Genomic DNA, 20,126 nt, shown 5'->3' on the forward strand with positions numbered 1-20,126 from the left:
ATTATTATTGATGGAGTAAAGTTGGGTACCGTAATTAGCTATCTCGATGGAGAATCAGCGCAGTATACGCATTTGAGATCATCGATGCTCGCTTATGTGAGTATAAATTTACTGTCGATGATAAATAAATTTTCTGATATCGCGGTAAGGGTCGCAACGGATTCGTTTTATATCGATAAGAAATACCAGTATAGGCTAGAAAATTTAATCGCCGATGGTTCTTGGGGCACTTGGAGGATAAAAAACGAGGATATTCTAGATTATTGCGAAGACGCCGATGTCGAAGATTGCGATAAATTTCATCGAGATAAATTTGAGGAAATATCGACGGCTGCATCTGCATTTGACCCGATTTCACGTAACAAATTCGTTTACATGAATGGTCCTGGTGGTAGCGGTAAAACAACGCGAGCGATAAATTTATTTGCGAAATCTGATATGATAGTATTGACTCCAACTCACAGATTAGCGCGAGAAATAAGGCAACGCAACGTTGATTCTTGCACGTATCACAGTTATTTCAAATACAGCGGTGGATTATGGGATTCGGCTCGTATGGGAAATAAATATATCAACAAAATTATAATATTTGATGAAATTTGCACAGTAAATTTAGTTATATTAAAATCGTTCCTAACCTGGCTGGAGGAGAAAAATACAGCCGTGATAATGTGCGGAGATCATGGCCAACCTGATCCGATTGATGGTGAATCTCCTCACGAATGGCTCAGGAACTTTGTTGACTATTATGAGGAAATCGACGCTGATTATAGATCCGATGATATTTTACTGACTGAATTTAAGAAAATAATTCGATTACAACCGAATAAAATTCAATGCGATGTGATGAGAAGAATAATCGACGAGACTCCGATGGATATTTTTCTAAATTTGTGGCGTCCCGATCATCTGATTGTTGCTAGTAGGAAAATTGTTCGCGATGTTATTCAGGATATGTTATTCAAGCTTCATTGCGAGAAATTTCCAACATTACAGGTGCCGTTATGTTACAGGCCCGCTGATACCAGGAAACAAAATATCAGTGTTACTTTACCATGCGGAGAGGAAAAGATCTTGGTACTAAACGATATTATTCTTGTTGATATTAATCTTGTTAATGACGCGATAAACGCAGAAAGATCACCATGGAAACTTGGATACGCAACAACGATACATTCATCGCAGGGATTAACCGTGGATGGCCAAGTTTGGATTGTCGATGATAGAATTTCCTGGTCAAATTTAGTTTATTTAGCCGTGTCGAGAGTAAGAAAATTATCTCAGTTAGGTAGAATTCGGTTTCACATTAATGACGCCGGCGGTAGTTGAGTATCTTTCGGTATTATTTGTAATTCCTCCTTGGTAAATCCGCGTTGTGGCGCTAGCAAATCTAGGAAATAAATTGCCGGTCTTCCCGATGATCTTGTTACGGCTGATATTTTATGTGTCGTAACGCTCCAATTTGGATCGGTTGCTCTTTTTCTGCCTCCCTCGGCCTCGCCTTCTTTATATAAATACCTGACCGTGACGCTACCTAGCACAGGTGGAATTGCGGAATCTCGCTTTAGGGGTATATTTGTTTTTGTAATTGCAATTGCGGGTTTCATTGCTATTGTTCTCGTTGTCTCGTTATTTAGTGCGTTAATCACATGAGGCAACCTCGATACCCAATCATGAGATCGATTATCTTGAATAAATTCACGCGCGTACTGATATCCGAATAATCTTTCCGCGAGAGTTTTATTGAATCTCTCAACGATAGCTTGATTGTGATGAACACCTACAATACCGCGACGGATTTTAACATTATTCTTTTTCATCAATGAAGTAACCGCGCCAAGAAATTCTCGACCTGGATCAACCTGGAGAAGCTTCGGCCAGGTCAACGGGGATCGTGAATAAATTTCGCTAAACGCCTTAGCGATCTCCGTTGCTGTTTTATTCGATAACGGCTCGGCTTCCTTGTATCTGCTTGCGATATCAACAACCGTTAACACGTATTTATATGTGACTCCGTCGACGGTATCGTAAGGAAGAAACATTAAATCAGCCTGATGGACTTCATTAGGGACACTGACGGTGAAACTCGCGTACGGTATTTTCTTAGGCGGAGGAAGATATATTTGCCAGACCGCCTGTTTCGATAGCCACGATTCAGCAACGGACTGTTTTACTTTTGCTGCCTTGGCGAGTTTGGCAATTGCTGATTTTCCTCGCCAAAAACCTCGCGGAGAATAATATATTTGCTCCATTATTATTTACCAGCGCCGAGTACTAATTTACCTTTCATCGCGCCTTTTATCAACCAAGTTGCCAATTTTTCTTTGAAACTTTTGTCAGGAATCGCGTCTATTGCATGAATTAGCCTAATATCAGCGAGATGCCTTTGTTGTAAATCTCCGCTGCGATACGCAAGATCGTGATAGTAGCACGCGTTATCGATGGCATTTACTGGATCTTCGCCGGGATTTGGTTGATTATTATCGTTGAGTCTTATATCGAGCCTCGTACCAGGTCCGCAGTAATTGTATCCTGGTAGATGCTTCTCTCCGGGATATTTCGCCCAGGGCAACCCGGGTAGATTTTTCATGGAGGCGGTAATATCTCCTCCGGTTCTTCTATTTTTTTTTTTACAAATCTGAATTTGCGCGTCTTACAAACTTCGCATTCTCCTGCAATTGCGTTCCTGTTATTGCGTGTGACGATTTCGGTTGGATTTATCGTAGCTGTGTGAGTGCGACACTTAACACAATATAGATCCATGTATTCTAGTAACATGAATGTAATTGATTTTTCCGCCACGAAGCGACGCGAGCAGGTGAAACACAACGCGGTGTTACCGAATTCGATTAGGATGATAATTATTGGCCCGTCTGGTTCTGGAAAGACGCAGTTGTTGTTAAATTTGATAATGCGATGGTTAAAATGGGACAAATTGTATTTGGTTGCACCGTCCGTTGATGATCAGCGTTGTTATCAGGTACTAAAGGAATTTAGCGACAATACCGACGAAGGCACAATCGAATTCATCACAGACATCAATGAAACCCCATCCGTGGAAAATTTAGATGGCGATGTTAATAATCTTGTTGTATTCGATGATGTTATGCTGGATAAGCAAACTAATCCGGCTAGGATATTCTCGCGTGGCCGACACAAGAATACCGATGTTATTTACGTGACGCAGCGATATACGCAAATTCCAAAGGTAATTAGGGACAATTGTAACATTTTGTCGGTTTTCAATGGCGTCGATACTCACACGCTAAGAAATATTCATCAGACTTGGTGCAACGGCGATATGGACATAAACAAATTCAAAAATTTCTTCAGCCGCGCCCAGGCAACACCACATGGTTTTATCACGATTAATCTTCACGATCCGCGTAGTAGATATCGAATCGGTCTCGATCAAATTTATTCATGAAAAGGCAGCCAAACTTTGCAAACTTCATCGACACCAGAATAAATTCCCCCCCCCCCTTTTTTACTTGTCCAGAATCATCGGAATTTGCACACAAAAATTGCAATCGGGGTTGAATTTACGCAAATTAATTTTCGTAGGAAGGCTTATTTTTGAAATCTGAGGCTTCTACGGAGAAAGTTCTCGTAGGAAGCTTTATTTGGTCTGGAACGTATGGTCTGTACAACTTCCCTGCTGCTTTACGGATTAGAAAAGTTCAACGTAGAATTCATCCAGCTTCTTAGGTAATTTGGTCTGTCTCTTGGGTTTCTCATCGCCAGCTGTTCTTGATTCTCCATTGTCGCTTTCGTTCACTGGGAGCATTTTTGTCATCATGTCGATGGGGTAAGCCGCAACAAGACTGGTACTGGAGGTGTTCGTCCCATTCTCTTGATTTGTTATTCGACGAAAGCAGACAAGCATGCTCTCAAGCGTTCTGTTCATCCTTTCCACAATGCCGTCATTTTGAACATGGTACGGACTTGTCCTAGTTTTCTCGATTCTAAGGAGTAGACACATTTCACGAAAGAGTTCACTCTGTCGGCCTTGATCCGTGTGAATCTGTCTTGGCACACCAAAAAGGCGTGACGGCCTCCTCCTATATCAGTTTTGCGACGTTTGGAACTTCCGGGCAAGGCAGTCCATTTCGTAAAGTAGTCGGCGATCACGAGAATGTAAATGTTTCCATGTTCGGTCTTCGGAAGTGTCCTTAAGATGACGTCAGATATACCTTCTATCGGAACTCCTGTCGAAATCAGCTGCATTGGGGCTCGCCTTTTCTTTCCTGGTGACTTTCGCTTCGCATATGCCTCTCATCTCTGGCACCACATTCGCACATCTTTCTAAAGTCCGACACCTTTTCTGATCTTCTCTAGAGTTGTTCTGATGCCAAGGTGTCCTCCACTGCGCGAATCATGAGCCATATGTAGAACATCATTTCTCTTTTCTCATGAAACAATAGCTTGACTGTGAATTTCCCCACCATCGTGAGACTCCCATCTGCGACAGAGTATGGCGTTCTGTACCTCTAGCTAGTTCCACTGACTCCAGAGGCTTTTCACTAGCACGCCATATTTGGCAATTTCTTCCCACGGTGTTCATTATTTGCATACCAGCCAGCTTATTATCATTGCGACATTCAGGTCAGATTTCTTAGTCTCAGCGAATTCGTCTCTACCACAGGACGTCCGAATATTAGCTACTGGTATCTGTCGTAACACTCCGTCCTGTCGACGGCTCATCGCTGCTTACTTTCGTTTCTTCCTTCTCGGCTTGTGTCTCTGCTTGAAACCTCTGGAAAAGGCGTCAGCTTTACGATGCAGTCTTCCGAAATGATGTCGAATCTCAAACTGATGCTGCGACAAGACTTCGATCCCTCTTGCGAGTTGCCCTCCCGGATTTCTGACATACACTTACCACTTCAGGGAGCTCTGGTCTTTCCTAATCAAGAAACGTCTTCTATACATGTAATGCTTGAAATATTTCACAAAGAATACGACCGCCAATAGCTCTTTTGTTGTCATGCAGTATCTTTTCTCGGCTTTAATTAGCAATCAACCAGCATATGTTACAACCCTCTCGCATCCGTTGTGAACTTGTGACAAGCTAGCTCCAAGTCCAATGTAGCTCGCGTCTTTGTCAAGAATTAAGGGCTTTCCAGGCTCTGGGAATGCTAATATAGCGCATGTCGTCAATCATCTCGCTGAACGCGTCGAACAAAGACTGACAATTTCTCAGTAGTGACAAAAGATCTTCCTTTTTCTGTCAGTCCGTGTAATCTAGCTTCAATATTGGCAAATCACGATATGAATCGGCGATAATATGAGAATAGTCCTAAGAAGCGGCAGACACTTTCTCTGGATCTGTACGTAACCTCTCCTTCAACACACTATGTCCCCAGTACTTTACTTCTTTTGCGTACAAACGACATTTATTGGGCTTGAGCTTCAGACTAGCTTCCAGAAACCTGTCAAAGATCTGTCAGACAATCCAACATCTTTTTTTCGAACATGCGTCAGAAGATTATTATGCCGTTGAGGTACACAAAAATTATCTGCCACTGCAGTCCCGCCAGAACAGTCTCCATCAGTCTTTCGAAGGTCCCACGTGCATTACAGGGCCCGAACGGCATAACACTGAACTATAAACCTTGCTTCGTTGCGAATGACGTCTTCGAGCGGTCCTCTGGCTCCATTTCTACATGATAATATCCACTCACGAAGTCTAAAGTCGAACACCAAGTTACTCCTGATAGTGAATCAAGCGAGTCGTCGATCCACAGTAGACGCCTTTCGCATTCAATTCGTTCAAGGCACGGTAGTCGACACAGAACCTCGTTTGCCATCCTTTTTCTTTAATAAAACCACTGGCAACGACCATGGACCGGAAGATGGTGCAATTATCCTTGTCTTCAATATATCGTTCTTATGATTCTCAGTTTTTTACTCGGCGTGGATCGGAAATCGTCTCATGGGTCGTTTTCTTGGTCTCGAGCTCATTGTTTCAATTTTGTGTCGCGCCTTTGTAATCCTTCCAAGACCAGCATCAGATACGGCAAAGAGTGACTGATAGTCCCAGAGAAACTTATCTACCTTTCTTGCCTGTTCTTCAGAGAGTGTTTCTTTTGATGCCTGATTCAGTTCTTTCAAATGAGTCAATTTTTCATTCTCCGAGTCTCTTGAGAAAATTTCACCTTATATTTGACAACAATTGGTCCATTTTTAGTTTTGTGTCAGCTTTTTAAAGATCATGTTTTATTTTTAATATACATATTTTTAATACACATATTTTTCATACAGATTATTTAAAGGCACAATAGTGCAGAGTGTTTGTAATTTTGTGAATGTTACAGATCATGTAACTAGTGAAATGTGTCGACTTATAAGCAGAAATAATTCAAAATAACCTAGTTTGAGAAGATTAAATTGGGCAATCGATAAATAAACGAGAGAATATGAATTTTTGTGGGGGCCCGCTTTAATTGAAACTTGTAGGTCACGAACTGTTACGGAAGCCTCACGTGACCACAAAAACGTATACGTCATCTTCGTCCAGTGGGCGGGTTATGAGTCACGTGGTTGTAATTTAAATATCTACTATAAACAAAAATGGCGGACACACGTGAGAGTCAAAAACGTAAAGGTCGCCCGCGCTTGTCGCTTTCCGACAAGAAACGTCGAAAAACTGTCTGAGAAACCGAACGGGACTTATCAAGGATTCGTCTTGGGGACCAGCCTGTTCGCTGGAGAGCATTGATGTAAGAGTTAGGACTGGCATCAGGCACTGAAATGGCGAAGTTGTTGTTGGACAGGTAAGCCAATTTCTGTGTTATATGGTGATACACATTAGGTTTCCTAGCATCAAGTGACTGTGATGTCTATGTATAAGTGTTCTCCATTTTTCAATATCTTGTTCCTACATTATGTTTGAAAGCACACTGGTTTATCAATACAATGTTTGCACAAGGACATGCTTTGTGATATGCCCAATTTAGATGTGATCGGCTGATAATATTTCACTCGGTGACTGCATTGTATGTATTGTATGTTGGGGTGGAATACATGTATATTTTTTATTTTTTATAACAGCGTGCTCATAAAGGTCATTTTGTACACCTGTCAATTATCTTCGTGAGACAGGTCTTTTTTAGAATTCACGAGGGAACTTAGATACATTTACAAGCGTTATCATTATTTATATCATATATATCCCCCTCTCTCCGTCACACACACACACCCCTTAGGTTAATGTGACATGCACATTACTTGCATAAAAGTTTAATAACCTTATCATGTAAACCTGATGGATAAAATAACAAGATTTTATTGTACATCTTTCAACTACTAGTAAATCTATTATAAAGCACTGTATTGACTACAGTTACAAAAGGATCTCTGGTCATGATAGGAAAGGATGTTGTAGTGCTACCAGAATATATGGCTGGCAGATTGTTATCAGTTAAAGTTTTTAGCTGCAGTCAAATTAGTTTTATTGATGTGGATTTTTTTAAGATCTATTATTATGTATTCTTGCTTAAATGAAGTATTTCAGTTCTAAGTGTTTAACACAGTGCACAAAGAAACAGATTTAAAGCATAACTTATAATAGAAATGAATATTTAATTCATATTTTAAGTTACAAAGAATATAGCAAAAGATGAACCCAAGCATACAGAACCGATGGCCAGTACATTTTCATGCTTCACATCAACACCTGGCTAAGTGCTTTTGCAACATACTGAGAGAATGAAGACACCTTCAGTATCTGAAGCATTTGCTATTGAATCAGGAAGGTAAAAATGACAAATTTCTTGCATGTTTTTTTGTGTGTGGGTGGGGGTTGTCTTACAATTGTCATTCTGCTGAAAACAATGATGTAACAAATGCAATCCTGATAAAGGACATCATTATAACTGCCAGCAGGTTGAGTTCCCACTTCGTGCTTTTCTTAGTTTGAGTTCGAAAAAAACCCATGAATTTCGCTTTCTCAGAAGTGGGGTTGGGTATTTCAACTGAGCCACTTGATGCATAGAAAAAGGCATAATTTGAACTGTCATTGTTTTGGTTATGCAAAAAACATTACGGTATACTGTGCTGGCTAACCCAATAATCACAGCTGGATTTTTTCCCCAACTTAATACTTAGAGGACCAGTGATTGTATATTGAAATTGTGTCTACATGCCTCATATGCTTTCTTTATGCCGTTTCCCATTTATACATGTATCTATGTCCCTCATGCAGTTCTTGCTAACACCTTCTTCCCATCTATCCACTTAGCTCATGATGAATGCACATAAGACATATTTAATTTAAAAACAAAATACTGAGATAACAGTTGAAGTTTGTTTTTGGAAACCACTGGCAGTTCATTAGAACTTTATTCATTAGGACTGGTGATATAACTTATTTAGGATTTAATTTACAATATTGTAAGTTCTTTTTAAATTTCATTTTTTATTCTTGGGAATTAAATGACTTGTTTGTTTTCAGTCTTTACTGTTATAAAACTGTTGGAATTGAAAAGCTGTTACTGTTTTGATGATTGCTTTTCATGCATTTTTAACTTTATTTTATCTACCTACTTTTCAAGGTTGTCAAACAAATGGATAATATGGCTTTATTACAATGGTCCCAATACATGAACCAGTTTTGGTTTTCATGCAAGACTGCTAGCAGCTTTGGACAACTTTTTGTGAGTTTTCAGTCCTTTTATTTGAAACATAGATGTAAACATTTGCTATTGTATACTTTTGTATGAAATCAAAATTACAGTGCATAATCCTTATCTTCTGATTTCTTTTAATGTATTTTTTATCCATATTTATTCATCACCAAATCTTCTAGGTATGTAGTTTATTAAAAGTAATTTATTTGAAATGTCATAGTAATGTGGAATCTTGAAGGAACAATGATCTGAGGAAAATTTGAATCCTGCTACGCTAACTATTAGCCAGTTCTACAATATAGCTTTAACTTTATGATATAAATCAAGTTGTCTTATCAATATGGGGTCACCATGACAAAAGAGACCAGCTTTAGGTGCTAAAGGTATTGATTGTGGCATTCTTTCAGAGTATCTTGACGAGTGTCCTAAATCACATCACCAATACACATGAGTAGATCCTCTCACATGGCCAGGGCATTAATAAATGTCTTCATGAACCTTACCTGGAGAATTAAGAGCTGACAAAGCCTTGGCTTGATGAAGATGATCCCAAGAAGAAAGCCAAAGTGCTGAAAACCTTGGCACAGGTGCTCTTGGACCAAAGGTTCCTAAATTTCAGGTATGCCATTTCAGGATTGCAACAATTGCATGGTATTTAAAAGAAAAATGTGAAGACCTATTTAAATATTTATATTCTCATTTAAATAATAAATTACTGTATATATTTACCATTTGAAGATCTGAATAAGTTAGAATTCATAAGATGTGTGCACATGATGCATGTATAGTGACTCTCCTTCTCAAGTCTTTGGTAATTTCAGGTATAATACATGCACTTCAGGTATAAACAATTCCATGAGACTCTATCAATAAACACTTCAGTAAAGATTTTATGTATGCAAAAATTACCAACAGTAATGATTGTTTAATAATTGTATTAATCTGTTAGCAGATTACAAATAACACATGTTACAAGATACATGTTTTTGATAATTGCAGAAGCACTGCTGAGCTTGAAGTTTTTCATCAGCAGATCATGATGTCCAGTGCCTTGAGATTTTCATACATCCCTCCTGTGTACAGGATTAGGAATGAGCTAGCTGCTTTGGATCACAATGTACATAGTGGCTGAGGTGTAATGAGAAACAAAGAAGGGGAGATAGTGTAAGCTTGTTTCACTACAGGACATTAGAAATAATTTTATATATTGATTGTGCATTATGATCCCTGCCTGGAGATCAGATGAATGGAGTATTATTCACATGTACAAGTCATGAAAACTTTTTATTAGATACAAGTCTTTTTGCAACAATCGGCACACATTTATATTTGTGGTAAGGAATCTTAATATTTTCATGCATACAGATCTTGTAATTAGTATTGTTATCATTCTAGTGGATATTTATTTTTATTTGAGCAATGCAAGTCTAATAATTAGATCCAGTGATATGTATAGCACTTCCCAAGGGACTGACACACTTTATTAAGGATATATGGGGTTTATGGAATGTCCTCAGGACGTTTGGGGTAGATGCTGTCATCATGATGATTACTAGCTAATACCTGTTCATGAAAACATGTTGCTTTCTGAAGGAATGGGCAAAAATGCATCCTGTCTCACATAGTATTTTGTGGATAGAACAAATAAGAACAAAAACAAACCCTCAACAACTCCTTCTTGGGAACTGATCATGAGGCTCTAATATTGGGTAAAAAGTTAATATGGGTTAGCATGGGGATGCTTGTCACACATGTTAAGAAAATAAAATTTTCTTTAAAACAGGCATCGATGTTGCAACACAAAAAAAGGGGTAGATGGTCCGTCTACCCTTGCAAGATAAAGAAAACATCCCCACATCAGGGAGTTTATAAAGAAAACCCTTATCTGTCAACTTGAGGGAAAGCAAGGTATGCAGAGGAGAAGAGAACTAAAGGAAGATGATCCCAGGAGAATTTGTAGAAACCTGGCACCTCAAGAACCACCATCAACTCTAGTTCTGGTGTGGTGAAGGAGATCTCTCGATTTTAGTTATGTAAAATATGAAACAGTGTCTGATATATGAGGTGTCAGCTAAGGCAGGTTACACTTTATATAATATCCTGAAATATCAGTAGTTGAAAATAAAATAATGTATAATATTGTATCTGCAGTTGCTGAAAACATTTTATATTGATTATTTATGATCGTGCCTTCATTGTTCATAGGCAGAAATAGACTAGTTTTATAAAAAAATCTGAAAGCATTATTGTTTGATGCAATGTTATGTTCATTTATAACAAAATAATGAATAAAATCAATTGTATTCATTTATATACAAACTCATACATGCACGAAAGTGTTTATGTTCATGCAAGCCTAGAGGGGATGAAGCCAGTGTATTGTCCATCTGGATATTTGTCATGTATCTGCCAGAAACAGCAAGAAGGAATTACACGTCTCTGTCCAGACCCCAACCTTCCATGTTGCCGTAGCATGAACTGCCTATAGGTAGCATGACTGTTGGCACTCATCAAGTCAACTTTATTGTTGAGGACAAAAACATTTCGTCTGTACATCCTGGACAAGGCAAGTACAGCCTCATCAAGGATTAGATCTTGAAAAATCTGAAAAAGTATTCCAATTGTAATATGCTATTTCTAAAATGAAAAAAAAAATATATTATAAGAAATAATAGGTGCATGCGCTTATTCAGATGTTATTCATCTTCGATCAGCAAATTCCACTGTGAAATACATGTGGATCAAAACTGCACATGGTTTTTATTTTGACATGAACACTGAGAGTTCCATCGCAACTAGAACTGATAGTTCATGTTAAGATGGACAGCTCAGAGTTTTTGGGGAGCATTTCTAGAAGTCAGAGACTCCTGCATTGGGATCAAATAGGAATGGCTGATCGCAGCTTAGATTTGTTTAGTATAGTGAGGTACCCACGTTGAAATCAGGTAATGAAAAGAATCTACTCAATGAGTATCATTTGTAAATTAAAACAAAGTCCTTATCATTTGCAAATGTATGCATGTCTGTTTTTGGACGGCTTACAATTTTAAAATTCTTTCACAGTGGTTGCAAAGAAATAACATTTACAACAATCATATATGTACATCAATTATCAATCTTTGAGAGTCCACCTTGGAAATGGAATTCATTGTAAATGTTGTATTGCAAGAGTAACTATCAAAGTTTTAATTCTGTTTGTAAATTGATGCAGTATTTTGATTTTATTGGTACAAAGTGCAAGTTGTACATTCATAGGCATGTGCTACACATATCCCGTATACAGAAAGAGGTTTTCTGTAATGTAGCAAACATACCTGTCAAGTTATTCATACCTTTTGTGATATACATTTTGTACATAAAAAGTTTAAGCTTTGGCAATAACACGCTATAGGAATATATAAAAGTTATTGAAAGAATTAAAGAAATTTCAAAACTGCCATTGAATCGAGTAAATTTGTTATACAGAAATCATTTGCAGTAATCACCAGTTCAAAGGTGGAAACATTGAATGCCAAGCAGACTGGGCAATTAAAATTCTTACCCAAAAATGTTAGATCAGATATGAAGAAAAAAAAAGTTCCTTGAAAGCCTTCATGTCAGTCTAAATTCTGGATAAATAAAACAATTTAGGAATATTAAGTCCTTATGTTTATCATGATATTGCATATATAGTATTATCTTAATATATTTTGGGGCTTTAGAAATACACATTAAGGCATACATCATATTTAAAACAGAAGAATAAAAGTGTAGTATTTATTTCACAAGACTTAAATGGCTATATGAATTCTGTACATGTCTAATTTTTAAAAACAACTGCAATCTAGTCAGGTCTAATTGCTGAACTCCAAAGTAAGATTGCATAGACTTTTTGTTCCCATTTTGTATTTTAAAAAAATAAAACTAATAAATGTATTACTTAAGCTGGTTTATTAATTAAATTGAAAAAAGAGCAAGTTGACCTTAATAGTATTGAATGTTTGTATGCCACTAGCATTGATCACTAATACCTATATATGAAATGATTTTAGCCAATCTACATTTAGGCCCTCATACAAATGAATTTATCTATTTTAATTGTATCTCTGAAGCTGCTGTATATATTGGTTTGGAAGAAGGAAAGAGAGTTGACATTTCTAAAGTCAACTGGAATACTATTCCAGAGCAAAGTTCCAGAGTACTGGAAACATTTTTTGAATAATTCCTTATTTGGTTTGGGAATTTTATACTGTTTGGTAGACATGGATCACAGTTGTGGAGTATTACCAGGTAGCCTATACTTGAATAGTGATTGTAAATATTCAGGAGCACTATTATTGGATATCATGTACATTACTTTGGCTTTTCTCAACCAGACTCAGTCTTTAATAGGTAATAATTTTAACTTACCAGCTAAAATTTTCCTTGCTTACTTTCTGGATTGATATAGCCTGAATGCACTTGTTTTAAGATGTCCCAGCTTTGCTATGATTTTATCATTTGAATTACTCCACATTGTGTTACAGTTGTCTAAATAGGGTTGTATGTAACTGTTATAAAATAGTTTTCTGTAACTTATCCTACTGATAAACTTGAATTAACTTTTTTACTGACATGTTCAGTCCATGATAGGTTATTATCTACCAAAACACCAAGTAGTCTATCATGACAAATCATTTGCAAATTTGTATCCTTCCATGTCAGACATAGTTCATCACTACCAAGATTTGTTCTTTATTGCCATGTTGAAACAAGTAATATTTTAGTTCTTCCATTATTTACCACTATGCCATTGCATGTGCACCAGTTGTCCAGTTTGTTTAGGGCATCCTGTAAATAAATTTATAGTTTGTGCTTTGTGTTTTGGATGTCTGACAATGTTGTGTCATCTGCATTGAGATCTGTAGATGAAATTGAGTCCCTTAGTAAAAAGTGGTAGGCCATTAATAAATAGTATCAATAGTAATGGACCAAAAATTGAACCTTGTGGTACTCCATATCTAATTGTTCCAGGTTCCGACAGAACATTATTTATTTAAACATGTTGTGTTCTCTCACTTAACTTTGAAGTAAACCATCTAATTGTGCTTTCATCACATTGGTTGATTTACAGTTTCTTAAAAGAATTTCATGTACACCAACCCATAAACTTTCCTGAAATCTACAAATAGAGATCCTATTATTCAACTTTGATCAAGTGGTTGAAGCCATTTATCAGTTAGAGAGATCAGGTCAGCCTCACATGAATGTTTCTGTCTAAAACCTGATTGAATAGGGTGTAACAGCAACTGTTTCATTAAATATGACATGAACGAGTCATGGACATGTTTTTCAATCAATTTTGACAAGTTTTGGTTGTATTGAAATTGGCTGGTAGTTATCAGCATCATTCTTAGAACCAGATTTGTGCATAGGCATTACTTTTGCAGTTTTCCTTATTTTAGGTACAGATGAGGTTACAATATTTAAATTGATTATGAATGTTACGCTATCTGAAATAGCTGAGGCAGAAGTTTTAATGAGTGGTGGACCAATCTGATCAAGTCCTGTAGCTTTCTTGAAATCAAGTTTACTGAGACAATTTTTAGCATTTTTGTTTTTTTATACCTGTGGGATAGAGAAACATCCCTCCTTAGGGATTTTTCAGTTCATTATAGTTGTTTTCTATCACTGGTAACGTTAGTGAAAAAAAATCACTCAAAATATTTGCAATGTCAGTGTCATCAGTGACTTTTGTGTCATTTACCAGAAGTGAGTGAATTTTATTTGTCTGATCTTTGTGTGTTACCCCAATGAATTCACTGAAGACTTTCCATATGGAGTTTGTGTTGCTCTTTGTGTTTTCAAGCATTGATTGATAAAAAGTTTTTTTTTAGCCTTTTCATTCATACTTGTCATGTTATTTCCCCATACTTGATATTGTGCATGGTTTCCCATAGCCTTCAATTGGTCTCGTGTCTTCATAGTATCTAGAATTTCAGTAGTAACTGTAAATCAGTTAGGTTGGATTTCATACTTTACTCAATGTACTTTTAGTGGTGCATGCTTAGAGACTACATTCATAAATCAGTCTACACTTTTAGAGCTTCACATAATGTCATCAAAATTTTGGATAATATTTCATGGAACTTTATATAGGTCATCTTGAAATTGTTATTTACTTCAATTTTGGAAAGATCTGTAAGTGATAGTTTTGTGTGTATTGTTCCTATTTATGTTGCATTTAACCTTTGTTGTCAAAAAAGTAGGATAGTGGTCACTAAGACCAACATTTGGTACATTAACATAAGCCACATTGTTTGGTAGGTTGGTATAAATGTGATCAATAAGAGTGCTTGATATTTCTGTTACACTTGTGGGCTCATTTACCAGCTGGACTAGGCCTAATGATTAAAAAAATTCCATCCAGTTACTCCTTATTTGAGTATTGAGTAGGTCCTTATTTACACTGCTGAGTATAGATGTTTCTTTCTCCTGTGCATGAACATTTTCTATTTGTTTCAAAGAGTTATCATTCCAAATTGCTTTGGAGGAAGGTGACCTATAAATGAAACCAACTAGGAATGATTCTGCATTATTTTAAGAAATTTCCACCCAGATACTCTCAATTTCATGTGACCCCAAGTCAGGTCGCCTTTCTGCGTTTACGACTTGTAATGTATACAAGACACACACATCCACCCCCGCTGTCTCTCTGTTCCTGCATAATGGTTTATTGTAGCCTTGACAGTGAAATAGATTATCATTGTGGCTAGCATTTAAGTTGGTTTTAGTGAGTCCTAAAACATGCATATTATTTTCCTTGGAAGACAACATTAACTTAATCTGTTCTATTTTTTCCACCATACCGTGTACATTTAAGTGAGCCATGTTAAAACCTTCTGTATTTAGCTTCATATCAATTATATGTATTTCATCGTGCAGTGGGGTACTCTATGAGATTGTTTCCATAATACTTTTACCATTTTGGTATTATATAAGGTGGCCGTATAAATGAGGTGGCCTCTGTATTTTCTATGGTATCTGTGCATAGTCTTCCTTTATCAAATCATACTGGGGTGGGGTGTTGAGTAGCAACAAAAAGTAAAGCAGTTTAAACATACATTGTTTGGTAAAATAACTAATCTTTTAATACAAGTATGCATTTTCTAAGTTGAGCAAAACACTACTGACATAGATATTAGAGTCTTTGCCAAGTTACTTAGTACCAAACATATTTCAGTATCTGTCAATACTTGTTTTGCAAGATATAAATAAACAATTACCCTCATTCTTATCTGCCTTGTCTGAACTATGTGTAGAGTTTGGTCAGCTCAGTTTTTAGGCTGCACAGTATGTCTTCCTCCTCTCCCCCATCTGGTTTTTCAACTTCTTGCTCCATGCCTCATCCTCCCTCTTCCTCTTAAAGGGCACTCTAGAATTGAGCTTGAAAGTGAGCTGATTTAAGTCTATCTAATGAATTTTAATATGTAAATGTATTTCATAATTTGACAACTAATATATTCATGATTACTTATCAAACTTAAAGGAATATAGTGCTAACTTTGGATCAGAAATTAATACATGAGAGGTTGTGATTTGATGGAAGTTTTGTTTGGGCTGGATCAGGTCAATTGTTGGGTGGGGTGGGGATCCAAAATTTAAAAAGGGCCCCTACTTTCCTCGAATGGGCACCAAAGCAATGTCTATGTGTCTATTTACTCAGTGTGCACAATACCCAATAAACATGTCCAAGAATAAAGCTGTGGTCACACTTCAGCTGACAAGTGACTGTACGTTTGTGTGTGTGTACCTTTTTTATGATCTGGCCCCGAGTTTTGAACCTAGATTCCATATTCTAGTCGCAGATTTAAAAAAAAAAAAGAAGAAAAAAAGCTTATTTAAAACCTTGTGTATGTAAAGTATTAACTTGGAGAAATTCTTTTCCGCTTTGTTTGAAACGTCAGAAAGATGGGTGTTAGGGGTCCACTGGTGACAGTCTGGTTAGAATTTATAAATTGATTAATAAAATTACTCAAGTTTGAGCATTTTTGAATATGCCTGATGCTTTTCATTTATAAAATTGAGTGGTGGGGACGTGAGGGAGTACGAATTCTACTGGGCAAGAAATAGAGTGAGTACCTGTGGGTTTTTGCAATACTGTACAGAGCACGTCGATTTAAATTATTCTCGTACCACAAAAACTTTGAAATATAACTATAAAAGTAGTTCTACATACATTTCATTGTTTCCTCTCAAAATTAAAATTAGAAAGGAAAAGGATAAGAAGAAAAGAACGAGATCAGAAGAAGATAGTACTCACCGTTGTTTACATTTTGGGCGGTCTCGTAACGTGGTTGTGTTTTACGTCATCATCTTCAGTGTTTACAATGTGGCCTATAATTATGCAAATTTCGGTCACCGGAATTATGTGTGTTATTCATTCGGGATCTGCCGATCACTGCCGAGCGGGATTTCAACATGGAGACGATAGATTCGTTGCTCTACGTACGAAGATTTCAGAGAGCTCGTATTTCATAACGAGAACCCCTATGTACTTGATATTACCCCAGAAATGCCTTTTAAATAGTATTTAATCAGTTGATATACATAAATGTCCCAACATTTTTGCAAGAAAATTCACCCTCAGCTGCACTATTGTGCCTTTAAAGGAAATCAACAATTTACATTAATCCGTTTGGGATTCATAAACTTTATTAGTAACCAGCCCAACTTCATACACCTCTCAAACAACAAAGAAATGCATTCAATTCTTTAATACAATCAGATTATTATTATTATTATTATTATTATTATCGAAAGATAATTGCATTGCTTTTTGTACGAGGGAATTCATAATTAAGAAGGAATTATATTACAGTTTCATAATTTAATTTTTTAAAATATTTTCTACGTTTATTCTAATCCTTGAAGAGTTTGTTTGTGTCTAAATTAGTTGATTCCGAGTATATGTGTTTATTCTGGTTGATTCCGAGCAAATGTGTTTATTCTGGTTGATTACGAGGAAATATGTTTATTTTCGTTCATTAAAAGAATCTGTGTTTATTTTGGTTGATTTCTAAAATATTTAATTTTATTTGGATCCATCCGAATGTCGTCTTTTCTTCATAAAGAATCGGGACACAATTGCCTTAGTCATTTTTCTGTCATTGTTTGTTCTTTAAATTTGCGAGTGGCACATTTGTTTGTATTGCAGACTATTTGCTAGATCTAGTACTTTTCCTACTGATGGGTCAAATATATTAAGAAAACATTATGAAATGTAAGGGTATTTTGAGGATAAAGAATTGTGCAACATTGATAAGATTGATTTGTGTTGCTTCCAGATGTTGACAGATTCGTATCCCAAAAGTGTAATGAGCGGTGACATCTGATTGTATAACGTTTGTCACTTGGGCCTAAAGACGACATAATACGGAGCATTAGATGGATTTGAAGATAATTTGGTAATATTTTCCTTTGACATGATAGTCAAGCGAATTCGACTTTCTTGCTCTGTTTTACATACCCTTTTGCTCCATGAGACAGCGAGCGGATCGCACTTTGCTTGATTAAGACATAAACATTGCTATATTTAAGAGATAGTGCAAAATCAATACGGGCTGCTCCGATAACGTTTTTAGTTCTTGTCTTTTCGCAGCTATTTAACATCATGGGGTTCATGTTGTTCATGAATATATTTTAATGTTCAAAATACGTTATGTGTTGTTAGTGGATACCGCAGATGTGCAACAGTGACAACGTCTCAGATGAGCGCACTTTACACTAGCAAAATAAAGGGAATAAAATAACACTTCGGCCGTCTCATTTAAAAAGATCACTATTTTTGCGAGGCTAAAATATGTCGATGCAGTAACTCAAAAACAAATCATACAATTGGTTCGAGTTAAGTTTCTCAACAAAGAAACGGAACCGCAATCTATAAGATGACTTAAGCTATTACTGCGATTGGATTGATTGTATGATTAAGCGAAATGTTATGAATGAAAAAAGGTGGTCAGTTATTAGGTCTCAGCCGATCCTTGTTTCGTAATTAACCAAAATGGTCCGAATGGGAACTCTCGACGCACATTCCAAGTTTCGAACGTGATAAGTTCATTTTTAAAATATAGCGAATCTCACGAAATTCGTGGTCTCATCAAATGATGTAATACTTATACAGGATCGATAGTGAAAGTTATAATACAATCAGTTTAATTTCAAACACTGACTTACAATTGGTTCAAAGGTTTTATGCAAATTTAAGTTGTGTACCTGTATATCGATTTTTCCACTCTCCACTCAATTGTATTATTTGCATACCTGGTTCTATATTGAACATCGCTCGTCCCATAAACCTTTCTTTTGAATGTATTACAGCATGACTCTATCTTGTGTAACACAACTTATACTAGTTAGTTACTTTCAATAGCTAAAATTAAATGTTATACTGCTATATGCCGTACTATGACCTTGCTCACCACGCTACCTTTAAAGCTGCATTCACTCAAAAACCAATTTCAATCTGATGTTCCGAATAAATTATTTTAACCTCGTAACAATTTAAGAAGATTACCTTTCCTTCCATATCTCATTTATTTTGATTTTTTTTCTTTCTTGTTTTAGAAAATTCCGGTGGGGACGATAACTAACATTAACGTGATGTTGTCAGTGTCTTGTTTCAAGGGGAGGGTTTATACTAAGATACTGCTTTAATGACCCCTTGGTTCAAAATGGGTGATGCTGACCTTTTGGGTTCATAATGGGTGATGCTGACCTTTGGGTTCATACTGGGAGATGATAAACCTAGGGCTCATAATGGGTGAGCTTTTAACAGTTTCCTCGATGACCATTCTGTGGTTTTGTTTACATCTTGAAACGAGAAAGTAAAATAAAAATAGGAAATGATCCCAACTACTATATAACATATTTTGCAGACCGATACAGGAATCTTCCTAAACTCCGTGCTTTTGCTTGACTTTCGTGTATATATTTGCAGACCGATACAGGAATCTCCCTAAATTCCGTGCTTTTCCTTGTCTTTCGTCTTTATATTTACAGACCGGTACAGGAATCTCCCTAAATTCCGTGCTTTTCCTTGACTTTCGTGTATATATTTGCAGACCGATACAGGAATCTCCCTAAATTCCGTGCTTTTAATTGACTTTCCTATATATATTTGTAGACCGATACAGGAATCTCCCTAAATTCCGTGCTTTTCCTTGTCTTTCGTCTTTATATTTACAGACCGGTACAGGAATCTCCCTAAATTCCGTGCTTTTCCTTGACTTTCGTGTATATATTTGCAGACCGATACAGGAATCTCCCTAAATTCCGTGCTTTTAATTGACTTTCCTATATATATTTGTAGACCGATACAGGAATCTCCCTAAATTCCGTGCTTTTCCTTGTCTTTCGTCTTTATATTTACAGACCGGTACAGGAATCTCCCTAAATTCCGTGCTTTTCCTTGACGTTTCTTTATATATTTGCAGACCGATACAGGTATCTCCCTAAATTCCGTGCTTTTAATTGACTTTC

General features: G+C 36.7%; 1 protein-coding gene and 1 long non-coding RNA gene across 3 annotated transcripts; one reads left to right on the plus strand and one right to left on the minus strand.

Moving 5' to 3' along the window:
- The first annotated feature begins 6,404 nt into the window (after positions 1 to 6,404).
- LOC149800637 (uncharacterized) lies at positions 6,405 to 9,760 on the plus strand. 2 transcript variants are annotated; one of them, XR_016420540.1, is made up of 5 exons: positions 6,405 to 6,773; positions 7,598 to 7,754; positions 8,553 to 8,654; positions 9,035 to 9,246; positions 9,627 to 9,760. It is a non-coding gene; the product is annotated as an uncharacterized LOC149800637 (long non-coding RNA). The 2 variants fall into 2 exon arrangements; XR_016420539.1 differs by having other exon boundaries at positions 6,405 to 7,754.
- Positions 9,761 to 10,921: 1,161 nt separating this feature from the next.
- LOC149800638 (P2X purinoceptor 7-like) lies at positions 10,922 to 17,249 on the minus strand. Its single transcript, XM_089954649.1, has 3 exons — positions 16,909 to 17,249; positions 15,872 to 16,020; positions 10,922 to 11,231 (listed from the first exon to the last, which is right to left on the minus strand). Exons 2-3 carry the CDS (start codon positions 15,875 to 15,877, stop codon positions 10,974 to 10,976), a joined length of 264 nt encoding a protein of 87 aa, XP_089810775.1. The 5' UTR covers positions 15,878 to 16,020; positions 16,909 to 17,249; the 3' UTR covers positions 10,922 to 10,973.
- Positions 17,250 to 20,126: the final 2,877 nt, after the last annotated feature.

This window comes from Sinohyriopsis cumingii, chromosome 4 (assembly GCF_028554795.1).
Source record: "Sinohyriopsis cumingii isolate HCF-2022 chromosome 4, ASM2855479v2, whole genome shotgun sequence".
Lineage (NCBI taxonomy): Eukaryota > Metazoa > Mollusca > Bivalvia > Unionida > Unionidae > Sinohyriopsis > Sinohyriopsis cumingii.